This window comes from Pteropus alecto, unplaced genomic scaffold (assembly GCF_000325575.1).
Source record: "Pteropus alecto unplaced genomic scaffold, ASM32557v1 scaffold251, whole genome shotgun sequence".
Classification (NCBI taxonomy): Eukaryota; Metazoa; Chordata; class Mammalia; order Chiroptera; family Pteropodidae; genus Pteropus; species Pteropus alecto.
In genome coordinates this window covers 259,438-272,322 of record NW_006431048.1, presented here as the reverse complement: position 1 = coordinate 272,322, position 12,885 = coordinate 259,438, and the positions used below count along the sequence as shown (strand labels likewise).

Here is a 12,885-nt window from a genome sequence, read left to right as displayed (position 1 = left end):
ATAGGTAATCTAGAACCTCATTAACAACAAAATCACGAAAAGACAAAAGCAAGTCAAATTTTCTTCTTCCTCCCTCTATTTGGATTACCTGTCCCTTGCCTGATATACATTCCACCTTCCCTACTCATGTCATACTTGTGCCCTCCCAGTCACTGCAGTCCCATTGACCTCCCCTTCTCTGAATCCCACAGAAGGTATAGTTTATGCCTTGCAGTCTGACACCATCTGATTACCTTGTTCTGGTCTGTCTGGCCCCCACCCACCCCGTATTTTAACAAACTAATAGCAATAACCAAAAATTACACTGTTTGTATCCCTTTTAAAGTTCAGTACATAGCAAGTTTTCAGTAAGTAACATAAGCATCAGGTAAATTTTTTGAAGAGTCATGGAATAACATAATGAGGAGCTAAAAGACTCTGATATTTAGCTAATGGGGAATCTGAGACCCAAAGAAGCTAAATGGCTTGCCATGAGGATAATTATTGGGAGATGTGGGACTAGAAGCTAATTATTGCTTTCATAGTAATCTTTCTTCCACACTCCAGCTGTAATTAGCATACTTTAAAAATAACCAACAGGAAAAGTGTGATTAAATTCATTTATAAATATGTATATGCTTTCAACAGTGTTCACTGAGTACTTACTGAGAGCAAGCACAAGGAATACAACAATGAATAAGATATAGACCTTGATCTCAAGAAATTAACAAGTCCAGTTGGGAAAACAGACAAGTACATGTGCTAACTCTCATAGGGAGTTAATGGCAATTCTGAGACCACCTGGGCCTCTTCCATCTCAGGGCATTGTTATTCCCTAGAAATAGGAACCCACCTCAGGAAACCTGCCTGCTTTCAAAACATGCTTAGCTCTCTGACAACTGTAACCAAGGTCTCTTGTGAACCTTAAGGGACTTCCTTGTGACAAGAACTCAATTCTCAAAGACAAATCAAAGAACTCACCCATGGTAGCAGCTGCAGTTTTGACTTAAACATGGTTCATAATTCTCCAAAGACCTGTTTATTTGGTCAATAAGTACTTTCCATTTTGAACCTTTGAAAAATGAAGTAAATGAAGTTTAGCAAAATAGCCCTGAGCATTCTTATTTGCTAGCAGCAGGCAAACAGAATCTACAGAAGTTTTAGACATCCCTTTCCCATCCCACTGGTGGAAAGTAAATGCCAGTAAGGATTCATTCTGTAACTCCCTAGCACTCATATCAAGTCTGCTCCTCTACTAGGGCCTTCGGGTGTCCAAGATTTTGGAAATTTTCCATGCTTAATGCCTGACATTCAAAAGGCTGCGCATAAACTGGTGCATGGATTTCCTGCTTTTTTGTAATCAAACTGGGTCCCTTAAAGAGGATCGATTAAAAACTACAGACGTTAACCCTATGGAGCTTCACCTCTTCTGGCAATGGCCTAAACACACACACACACACACACACACACACACACACACACGCACGCACACACGCACACGAATTAGTCCCCAATTTGTTTTAGGGAGGTGCGGTTGCCAAACACGTGCGATGCCCGCTATGGGTGTACAGAGGAATTCCCTCTCCTACCCACTCATGTCATACTTGTGTCCTCCCAGTCACTTCAGTCCTCCGAATTCTGGAGGATAGGTTACTCTCCATGGTACTTGGCAGGAGACGAAGTTTTAGACACCCAGAAGCTCACTATCCGCTCCTAGGCGCCTCACCCCCATCCCCACCCCCACCCCAACTCGAGCCTTCTGCCCAACTCGAACCCTCTGCCCAGCTCTGCGTTACAGCAACCACAGCATCAACCCGGTGCCGGCTGCACCGGGGAGCTGAGGGTAGGAGCCGGGAGAGCATCTCTGGACTGAGCCAGACCCGGAGCCCTAGCGACAGGTTCCGCCCCGTCCGAAGCCCACCTGGCTCTTTGTGGCGGCCCGGAACTGGAGACAGAAGTAGCAATAGCAGGCACAGCCCAACCTGGGAACGGGCCCACCGCTCCATCACTAGCGGGCCCCTGCGGAATCTCCGGTGCAGCTCGGGCGGAAGAGCAGCCCCGCACAAATATGGCCGTGCGAGCCGCACCACGTGGGCGGAGGGCCGCCCCACACAGAGATGGCGGAGATTCCTAGGGAATACTCGCTAGGAAGTTCCGGCTTCCCAGCGTCTGGCTGGGGGGTGGGGAGTGGGTGTAGCCCTTTGCTTAGAGCCAAGTTATGTGGTTAGCTATGGAAGGGGACCAAAAGTTTTGCCTTTTGGAATTTGATTTTAAACTGTTTATTAAGAAAAAAAATAACTCAGAAAGAACCTTTGACTCTCCCTCTTCCTGCCTGAGAGATCCAGATGGAAAGGTCTACTCCAGGAATTGGATCTTAGAATGTTTATCTTAGCCTAATTTGAATTAAGTATGGTAAATAGGAGGGCTTCTGGCTGGGACCTGTTAGGCAGATACCCCTATGTCTCATTGTTTCTGAGGTGGCTAGTAAGAATTTGCCTGCCTGTGTGTTCCACTACTCCTCAACTACCTGTAAATTGCCCTTTCTCACTTCTGAAATAGAATACCCCCGTTCCCCTTTTCTCCTTTGTCCAAAATGTCACATATACTCAATGCCATATTGTCTTTGGAATTTTCATGCTTATGTGAATTCCCCATGGGTATGTATTATAATTTGATTCTCTCCTGTTACTCTGTCTCTGTTAATTTGATTATTAGCCCAGCTAGAAGAACTTAAAAGGTTTAGCCCCCACATAATAGTATATAGCAGGGGTCCCCAACCACTGGGCCATGGACCAGTACTGGTCCGTGTCCTGTTAGGAACACGGCTGCACAGCAGGAGGTAAGTGACAGGGGAGTGAGCCAAGCTTCATCTGTATTTGAAGCTGCTCCCCAGAATCACCACCTCAGCTCCACCTCAGATCATCAGGCATTAGATTCTCATAGGAGCACTGGTCCCTGGTGCCAAAAATGTTGGGAACTGCTGGTATACAGCACTGTTAAGACCCAAGGCCTTGCAAATTCTATTTTGAATAGAATTTATATAACATGGAAAATTATCAGTGGGCAACATTACACTGGATAGTATAAATATTCTACAAGAATATAGAACTATAAGTATTTATCTATTGTTTAAACTATTCAGAGTGACATCTTAGGTTCCGTGGAAACACGTGGAAAAACAAGATGAGATCTGTGCCCTGGGGGAGTTTAGAACTAGTGGGGAGACAAATAAGCTTTCTCCAGGGATAATTTACAACTTAAAAAATATGTAAATGTTCCTGGTTTCAGTGGAGGGAAAGATCAATATGAACTGGAAATACGGAGGAAGGGGTAAGAAGGGTATATTCCAGGCTGAACAAAAAGGAAATGTTGCAGTTAAGAAATATTGTGCCAGAGTCACTAAAAAAGGGAAGCTATAATTTGCAGAAAGTGGGGGTCGAACTTGGGGTGATGCATGTTGAGGAATGGTGGAAGATAAAATAATGTCGATTGGTTAGGAATGGGCTATATCACTCTGGATGAGAAGGCAAGAGGAGAAAATAGATCTCCGACACTATATCATACAAGACTTCTTCAGGAATCCAAATGAAAACTTGAGTCAAAGTTTCTTTTACTTCCAGGAAGGTCGCAGTACTTCAAAATGAATGTTCATCAAAAGCACATAATTAGGGAGTATACTACACAGATGAACACCACAGTAACCCTCATTTTCAAAGTTAGTCTAAAATGAATATAGTGGAGCATAATTTTTAAAACTTTAATAATAAAATAGCCTTTCTTTTTCACAATTTGTTTCTGTGATCAGAAGAAATGGAAATCACTTTGTGTGATTTTGAACTGAAATCCATATTTTCTGCAATTTTGCAGTGTTTATCTGTGTGGAAGAAGAGTAGCAAGACTGGGAGTTAAGTGGGCCCTATATACAGGAAGAATAAGCTGCATGTGAATCCAAATAATAGTTTCATTTCCTTAATAGGCGAGGTGTTTTATTCCAGTGCTTCTTATCTGTGAATAAGTGCCAGAATCCTCCTGGAGCTTATGAAAACCACAGATTTTTAGGTCCTATGGAAGCCACTAATTTAAACTGCAAACACTATGGTTTAAAAAACCCTCCATGTTCAAGTTCTTGGTTGTGTCTTCAAATTCATTTCATGCCGCTGACAAGAAAAAATATCCTGAGATGTTCTGGATTAAAATTACAGCTGCTGGAAAGTGAGAGAAAGAGACTGAACAGTTAGTCTGTTAATAGCTATGGATCAGCTCTGACAAAAGAATGGTCACATTCCAGTATACCTACTGGAATTTAGGATTAATTTCCAGGTGGCTATTTCCACGATTCTACACTTCTTATTTCCATATGAATTTTCCAGTTTGCTGCTCATAGCTAATCCACAGCAGACACCTCTTCTTGGCAACTCTGCTAAGCCTATCCCAGAAGTAAAAAACTCCCTTCATTTTCTCTCATTCCCTTTGCCTATAGCTAATATAAACCTTTTCAGAACAGCTTACATCCCCCAACCCCCAATTGACGTATAACTGGCAAAATTCTGAGATGATGGACATGTATGTCTTTTTCATTTAGCCACATCGCTGCATGGTTTGGACTTCATGCCCAAGACTGGTCTTCTTTTTGGCTAACATTGTTGGCCCAATAAAACCTTTCATTAAAAAAAAAGACTTTCAGTAGTAGAAGTTAACACCACATTCCCCTTTGCTTACCATGATCTAGCTATACAGCTTTGTGTCAAGTTTTTCAAACATGCCAAACTCTAACTCACCTTAAATTCTCTGCATACATTTTGTTTTCTATCTGGACTGCTTTTTTCTACCATATTTGCATTTCTGGTTCCTTTCCAACATTCAGGTTTCTGCTGAAATGTAATTACCTCAGACAGATACCCTCAAGATATTACCTTTCTTATTGTCTACCTTACCCCCTTATTTGTCTCCATAATACTTACAATCTGTAATTATTTTATTTATTAAATAAATGTTTTCCCCCATTAGGATATAAGCTCTAGGAAGGAAAAGACATATGTGTCTTGTTCACTAACACTGTGCCTAGTACACATGTAGTCACTAAATAAATAACTGCTGAATGAAGGATGAATGCTGGGGAGCCAACAGAAAAGTGGCAAAGGAGTTTCAGTGTAGCTAGGAAACAGTTAACAGAGCAAATATGAAAATAAATGTGCAAAATTATTTATGCCTATGAGCGAGAATAATAAAAATATGTAATCTGTGTTGGATTTTATATATTTATGAAAGTTCTATGTGGTACATTAGGACAGTAAGAACATTTTGGAATATTACTAACTGGTGGTTTTGATACTGGTCATCCTGGCTCTAAAATATGGCTCTGCCACTTATTAGCTGGGTTATTTTAAACAAATTATCTAACTTCTCTTAACTTCAGTTCCTCTGAGGAATAGGAACAATGGTAATATTTAAGCATTATGAGAGTTAAATGAAGTACATATAGCTACTAGTCTAGTGTGTAGTACCAAAAAAAAAAGCTATCAATAACGGTTAACTAATCATATACTTGATACAAAGGGCTTTCTTTTAAGGCACTTAAAATCTCTAGAACTAGAGAACTCACACAAGTGCTCTTTTAACACTTTTACTGTAATATCAAAGTATTGGCAATTTTTTAATTCATCTTGATGTTGTCTATCGCCTTACCTTTTTAACTGCCACTTCCTTTACGAGAAAGCCATTCTCCCACGAACCACGTATACATTCTTGGGAGTTTTAGCTTTAAATCCCAAGCTATGAAGCTTTTCTTGGTATTGACACCACCACCATTCCACAGAATTTATTATGCTGCTTTTCATGTTATCTTTGGAATTTGGGCAGAATTTTAACTTTGCATTTATTGAAATAAATTGTAATTACTGTGTTTTCCTAGTGTCTTGTCTCTTCCACTAGACTGTGAGCTCTTTGTAGTAGCCATTTTTGTAACTCCAGCATCTATGTAGCCCTTCACTTTACAATAAGCGTAGGATTGGACGCTGAAGCAAGACAGCTCAGCGCGGGCTCCTTTACTTAGCAGTGATGTGACCTTAGATGGCATCTCCCATCTCATCTGTAAAATGGGAGCGGTAACTTATACATGGTTGCCACTTGGAGTCCGTGCGATAACAAGAGCCCTCAGGGGCTGGGTCTAAGGCTCAAGGGGAAAATATGTTAGCTAGAGTTAACAGCGAGTCCAGCAGAGAAGGTGCGTCCCACTGCGCAGGTGCACGCAGAAGTGGGCGGGGTGCTCGCTCCCGGAGCTGCGTTTGTAGTTCTGGGGGCCAGCGTGCAGCTGGGGCGCCCGGCCGTCGCAGAGCTAACGTCATCGCTGTGCGCTGCCACGTCTGCTCAGCTCCGCGGTAATGGAGGCTGAGGATGAGTGCTGACGGGGTCGGGCTCAGTCTCTAGCTTGAGGTCTGGCTCTGACTCTGGCACTGAATCAGAATCCGGGTCTAGGTCTGCGTCTGGTAGCTCGAAGCTTGGACACTTTATTTCGCTTTTCCGAGCAGGGACGGCCTACGGACAAGCAGCTAGTTTGGAGCGCCTCAACGCGGGGAGGGAGTTCTCTTGCCTGGGGTCCAGCCTGTAAAGCCGCCGCCTCCTCCCAGGGATCCCGCCCCACCGGCCGGGCCTCCTTCATGCGTGAGTATTACCGCGGTGCCGCTCTGTTCGTCTGTCCTGGGCCTGCTTCGGCCCTCTGGGGTGTGCCGCGGGGACCACTTTGTCGAACCCCCCTTAGGGGCCAGTCGAAGTTTGTAGTTTCTCGCCATCCACCTACCCCCACCCCATCCTCTCGCCTCTTCCATTCCAATTTTTTTCTTCCACATTTTTTCTTTCCCTTTGATCGTTAATTGAGAAGGGACCAGCACCCCCTACCTACATCCAGTAGTTTGGATGCTTTGTCTCACTTGATGTTTGTTAGTCCACACTCTAAAGCTGTAGGAATAAGGAACGTCGATCAATCTGCAGTAACGTTTTGAAAGCCAGGTTTCTTTCTTTTTTCTTTACTTTTTTTTTTCTTTTTTTTTTACAGGGTGTCAGTCTTCAGTTTTTAAGTCGTGTTGTTTAGAAACAGATTTTGGTATCCATATTGGTGAAGAAGTGATTTTGCCATAGATTGATGAAGACACAGTTTCTGTTACTTCTCTTTTAATCATACAGTTTCAGTAATTCTGAATGATTTTACATCCTTTTTTTTTTTTGGAGTAGGCATCTTCTTGAGCTCCTTCCAGTGTTTTCACTCCAATATATGGAGATACCACTTGAACAGTTTTACTTTTAAAGAGTTAAAAGACCTACTGGTGTAATTCCCATCCATCATTGTCAGTCCTGACAACAACCTCTGTAGGACAGGGAACACATTTTTATTATGATAAAGTCACAAACTCAGAGGTTAAATGCCTCAGTTAAAGTCAGATAATATGTAACATATCTGATCTCAGAACCAAGATCCCTTGATAGCAAAACCTAACATTTTGCACTGTGCTGATTCCCCTGTCTTTCAAGAGGCTTACTGTAAAATAATTTGAATTGGAAATGTTTATATTAGGTGTTTCTTGTAAAATTTTACCTGATTGTAATATCTTTCATATGCTATAAGTCAACTGACAGATACAAATTTTGACTTTCCTAATGCCGAAGAGCTTACATCAAAACTTAGGCTTCTGACCTGACCCATTAGAGTCTGAGTAGTCCTTTCATTAGAATAAATTAGGTAGTAGACACTGAGAGTATTTGTTTGAATATCTGGTTTTACAAGCCCTACTCTCATAGTCTTTTTGGTGGTTTTGTTACATTACCTAGTTTAAAAATATTTAAATTGATATTTATTTATTTTAAACAGATATATATTTTTAATTAATTTATTTTATGGTGACATTGGTGAATGAAATCTAATAAGTTTCAGCTGTACATTTTAACAGTAAGGCATATCTATATTTACACTGTGTTCACCTCCCATAGTTAGATTTCTTTCAGTCACCACATATTTGCCCCCTTTACCCCATTTACCTCCCCCCTCCCTCCCACCCTCTGACAACCACCAGCCTACCATCCATGTCCATGAGTCTGTGTTTGTTTGTCTTGTTCATTTTAAACTGATATTTAAATGTTTTTTGTTGTTATTCAGAGTTGAAACAAGTTGAAAACAATTAACCTGGGTTGCAACTACGGGTAGCACTGGAAACAGACTGGTTCCCGGACATGCCCGGAGGAAGGAGGGGCCCTAGTCGGCAGCAGCTAAGCCGTTCAGCTTTACCTTCTTTACAGACTTTGGTTGGTGGGGGCTGTGGCAATGGAACAGGCCTGAGAAACAGGTAAAGAAGAAATAAGACTGTCGTTACTTTTTAATATCCTGTGATCAGTCAGACTAGCATAGAAGTCATCATCATGCTGTTCAGGGATTTGCTTATAAAGATTATTTCTTGACACTGAGGTAGAAATTCTGCCCTTGAAGACTGAAAGCTCAGTATTTCAGAACACTTGGGAGGTAGAAAGTGGTGATATGGGGCCCACAGAGTAAAAGCAATTTGTTTCTTACTTGTGGCTGATAATACAAATTCATCACCTTTTTAAGCTATTAAAAGAAGGGATGAAGGAATGAATTACAAGGCATGTGATGGTTTAACCACTGACTAGCATTCTTTTTTTTTTTTTTTTAGAGAGCAAATTAAAACTGACAGTTAACGTGAGATTGTAAAATCACAAGTCATTCCATCAAGGGTATTAAAATTTATTTTGTTCAAAAATTACTTGAAATTAATAAATTGTCAGCTGTAACTTAAACATCTTAAGATTTGTGTCATGTATGAGAATAAATAATTTGATTTTTTTTAAGCAGAAATTTCTCTCTGTTCCTAATTTTCAAAAGTTAGGATGAATTATTTCTAATCTTACCAGGATAACTCGCTTCATCAGGAGGTTCAGTCAGGTAGCAGTAGAAAGAGATGGCTTTTACCTGATCAAGTGTTTGGTCAAGATAATTTTTTCCAGCTAATTTCTGCTTCCTCTCTGAACACAAGTTTCTCTTGCTTAGATTCTAATTTCCAAATCTAGCAATCAGTACTACTGCTGTCTTATCAGGCCCTCCTGATATTATTTGTGCACTTCTCCCTTCCTGACCTGCTCTCCCTCTTTCTTTCTGACTTTCCAACCCAAGTTCTACTCAGTCTTCAAAGTCAGTTCTGAATTTGTCATGTCCTTGGGGACTCCCCGAAATTCCAATTTGGAGGGATTTTTCCAGTCTCTGATTCTTATACTAATTTTCAGTCCACATTTGTGCATGTATACAGATTGCAGAGTATTATTTTTCTAGAGAATTATATTTTACTCTGTTCTTTACATTTTCTCACTTGAAAAATGGTGGTACTGCCTGCTTCATAGCAAGATATTGAAAATAAATGAAATGGGATATTGTAGTAAGTTTTAAAAACTTTACTTTGAATTTTCCAAAATTTCTACAAGTCACGTGTATATTTTTCAAAATAAAGAAAAATTTTAAAATGAGAATATGGGAAAATACTTTTAAAGAAAGGTACTATCTGATATAAATATTGAAGTGAAGGATGTTTCCTATTTGAAGTATATGCCTTTAATTTTACTAACATATATTGACTGTCATCTTAGTGATTCAGTACTTTCAAATTGCAATAGAAAATCATAGTTATGCCTAGCTAGGATTCTAGCTATCTAAAATATTCTAGTTATGCCCCTGTATTAACTCGAGCAGTTCTTTGTTCATTTTCTTCTACTTGGGCTTTGAGGATTCCCCTAGGTAATTAGGTTCTCAGATTGTCCCATGAAATTCCTCTTCAGTGTCTCAGGGGCTGCTGTAGGAGCTCTATAGAAGGGAGAAAGAGGCAGGCAGGCCTAGCAGTTCAGGCTTTAGATTTCCTAGTTCTCTCTTAATCAGACTAACTCCTGTGTGTTTTAAATATTGGGATACAATGTAAAATGTCTTTGGAGGGAGGGGAAAATAAAGTATTCTGCTATTAAAAAAAGAGCCGAAAACCACATTCCTAAATGTTTCTGCTTGCATTTGAAGTCTACAGATAGAGTATGGGGAAGAACTAGGAACACATGGAAATTACCTCTTAGGTGGATTTAGCTATGATTGTGTATTCTTTTCTCTGCCTTCTTTGTAGCTATTTTATCCTGACTTTCAGGGTTCCAGTCATAGTTGCCTTGATCTACCATTCTCCACCCACTTCCCTCCTTTAATATATATTTCTTTAGCAATTAATTGGGATGGCGGGGAGAAGAACGTTTTTCAACAGATTAAAGTGAAAGATCATAGTTAATGGTTTGAAAAGTCAGTGTTAAGTGATTATTTGTGAAATTTTTATCAGAAGAAGTTATTTGGGGAGAAAACGTTTCTATTTTTGGTTTCTGATGAGAAAGAAGCAGCCTAGAATAGGTTATTATATAAGACACGGGGTAGGGGTATAAAAAATAGGGATAAAACCCAGTGGTAGATGGCCTATAATATAGTTTTAGGAAGGATGTGTACAAAGAAAGACAGTGTTCAGACAAGGAAAACTCATTTCTGGAGTGTCTGTAAAGAAGGAACTAGATAATTGCTTAAGCGTGATATAATTTTGGATATGTTTCATTATACAAGACAAGTCAGCTGGAGAAAAGAGCCTTTGTCCCAGTTTGGTTCGTGTTTGCGGCCTGATTGGTGAAGTTAAACTTGAGAATGTCAAGGAGCTAGTTTGGTGACACAGTCAAAATTGAAATCCATAGTTCTGTGTCCTGTTTTCTACCCGTGGGAAGCAGTGATTTGTTCCTGGGACAGGGTGCTTAGATGATTGCTGTCTGAAGAAAGAGGAGACACTGAGTTTTTGAGTTTCCTAGGGAGCTTTTAGTTGAGGGAGAATCTTACTTGAGAAGGAGTAAGGGTGAGTTTTTCGTTGTTTTGTCTGTGCAGATACTTTGTTAATAAATCACTTAAGAATGTCTAAATGATCACTGTTTTATCCCTTCTTATTCTTCTTTATTCTTTTGAAGCTTTCTTCCTTTATTCATTTGCTTAGCTAAATTCTGCTGCTTGCCGGCTCCATAAAAGCCAATCTTAGGCCTTCTATGTTAACTCTTTCCCACACACAAACACTATATGCAAGGACAAAGCAGATGTTCAGCAAAACTACATTGTTTGCACAAGTGATTTAAACTTAGTGAGCCACTCTTATTTAGGAAAAGTTTTATATCTGTAAGGGAATTGTTTACCAGTCAAGTTCTCAGATGCCAGCCTTGCAAGCAGGCCTTTCTAAGGTTAGCTATGCTGAACACCTGCTTTCCTTTTGAGAGTCTGAAATTTTGATTACTGCTAGGCAGAGGGTGCCTCCATGGCCAGCCCCCAGTAAACACCTTCAGTGCTGAGTCAATTATGAGCCTTCCTGGTAGACAGCACTTCACAAGTGCTGTCACAAGTAGTTGCTGAAAGAGTTAAGTGTGTCCAGTATAACTCCACTGAGAAAGGACTCTTCGTAGTTTGTACCTGATTTTCTCTAGACTTTGCCTCGTGTACCTTTTCCTTTGATGATTTTGATTTGTATCCTTTTGTTGTAATAAATCTTAGCTGTGACTATACGCCAAGTCCTATGAGTGCTCCTAGAAATCATCAAGCCTGGGCTTGGGGACCTGTAGTACAGCTTGAAAGAGAATATTCAGTGTTGCCATTGAGAAGAGTCCTTCAACGAGAATCAAGTCCAACCTTTGCATTAAAGATGAAGAAACTGAGGCTCAGGGATATAAAGTGGTAACTTCTCAAAGACCACAGCTGGTTAGTGGAAAATCTGGGACTAGAACTGTCCCACATTGTATTTCAGACATTTGTGTCACTTTGCTGTTCTTGATTCTATTTTTATGCACTTTTAGAGGAATAATACCTTTATTTTTCCTAAATAATACCTCCGAAACTAATTTTTCTGAGCTATATTTACTATTTATTTTAGCTTTTTTTTGAGGGGGCAGTGATTAAGAACTTTGATCTTATCTCTTCTCAAGCTTTCAACTTATAGGAATGCTTTCCTCTTTCCCACTGATGATCTGAATTACTTCATTTGAACTTTGTCTCTTCTGGCTTGAAGTATAATAGCCAAGGCGTATAGAATATCACAAGTGTATATATTTTGTACTTTGTTTTGAGTATCTTTCTTGAGGCCCAACATTTTATTTGCTTTGTTAATGGCAGAACCACATTAGTCTTTACTTGGAAAAAATTCCATAAGAACCTATTTAACTTTTAAATGATAACAAATAGTTTTGCATGCTTTCCCCCTTCGTGTATTTTAGACTGAAGGGGAATTAGAATTTTTATTTTGTTCTAGAATAGAGGCTCCTAACCTTGTAACTTCTCATCAAAATTTTTTATTTCCCTATCTTATGATTAACTGGAGTAAGGAAATAGATTGACTGATGGCATTAATCCCCTCCATTCAAGTTCACCAACTTGTACAACTCCAGAGGGTACCTTTCGTGTTATATTCTGTGTGAATGATATCTCCTGGACTTGTGCAGCGCTGTAGCCCATGTCCCAGAACAGATCAGAGGACTGCTGTGTATAAATGATTGGTTTATGATTGAGCAGGTAAGGTTATGAAACCTACTGGTAGATTACAACCTACTCCTTGGTAAGTGTGTTCTATTGGAGTATACTCTGGAAATGAGAGGAAGAAACTTTTATAATTTTTTCCGATCCCCCCCCACCCAAACCCACCCCTTTCCCTGTACTTCCCTTCTAGCTCCTCTGAGTTTCCATGGTATTCTTATCTGTTCAGAATGAGCAGAATTCATATTCCCACGAGTCACATAAAGTACTGTGAATGTCACATACTAATGCTAAAATTCTATATTTGGAAATTTTAAGAGTAGAATAGCTAATAGTGT

The 12,885-nt window shown here is 40.0% G+C and overlaps 2 protein-coding genes across 3 annotated transcripts in view; one reads left to right on the top strand and one right to left on the bottom strand.

The window, feature by feature from the left end:
* The window catches only part of POGLUT1 (protein O-glucosyltransferase 1), a 19,541-nt gene extending 17,453 nt beyond the window's left edge, over positions 1-2,088 (bottom strand). The window contains exons 1-2 of the mRNA XM_006905533.3: positions 1,901-2,088; positions 961-1,051 (exon numbers count right to left, since the gene is read on the bottom strand). Coding sequence (XP_006905595.1) covers positions 961-1,051; positions 1,901-1,985 — 176 coding nt within the window. The 5' untranslated portion in view covers positions 1,986-2,088. The remainder of the gene's footprint in view (positions 1-960; positions 1,052-1,900) is intronic.
* Positions 2,089-6,319: 4,231 nt separating this feature from the next.
* TMEM39A (transmembrane protein 39A) overlaps positions 6,320-12,885 on the top strand; it is a 33,942-nt gene continuing 27,376 nt past the window's right edge. For both annotated transcript variants that reach the window (XM_015596019.2, XM_006905532.3), the window contains exons 1-2: positions 6,320-6,639; positions 8,126-8,312. In XM_015596019.2, the coding sequence (XP_015451505.1) occupies positions 8,200-8,312 (113 nt within the window). In that variant the 5' untranslated portion in view covers positions 6,320-6,639; positions 8,126-8,199. The remainder of the gene's footprint in view (positions 6,640-8,125; positions 8,313-12,885) is intronic.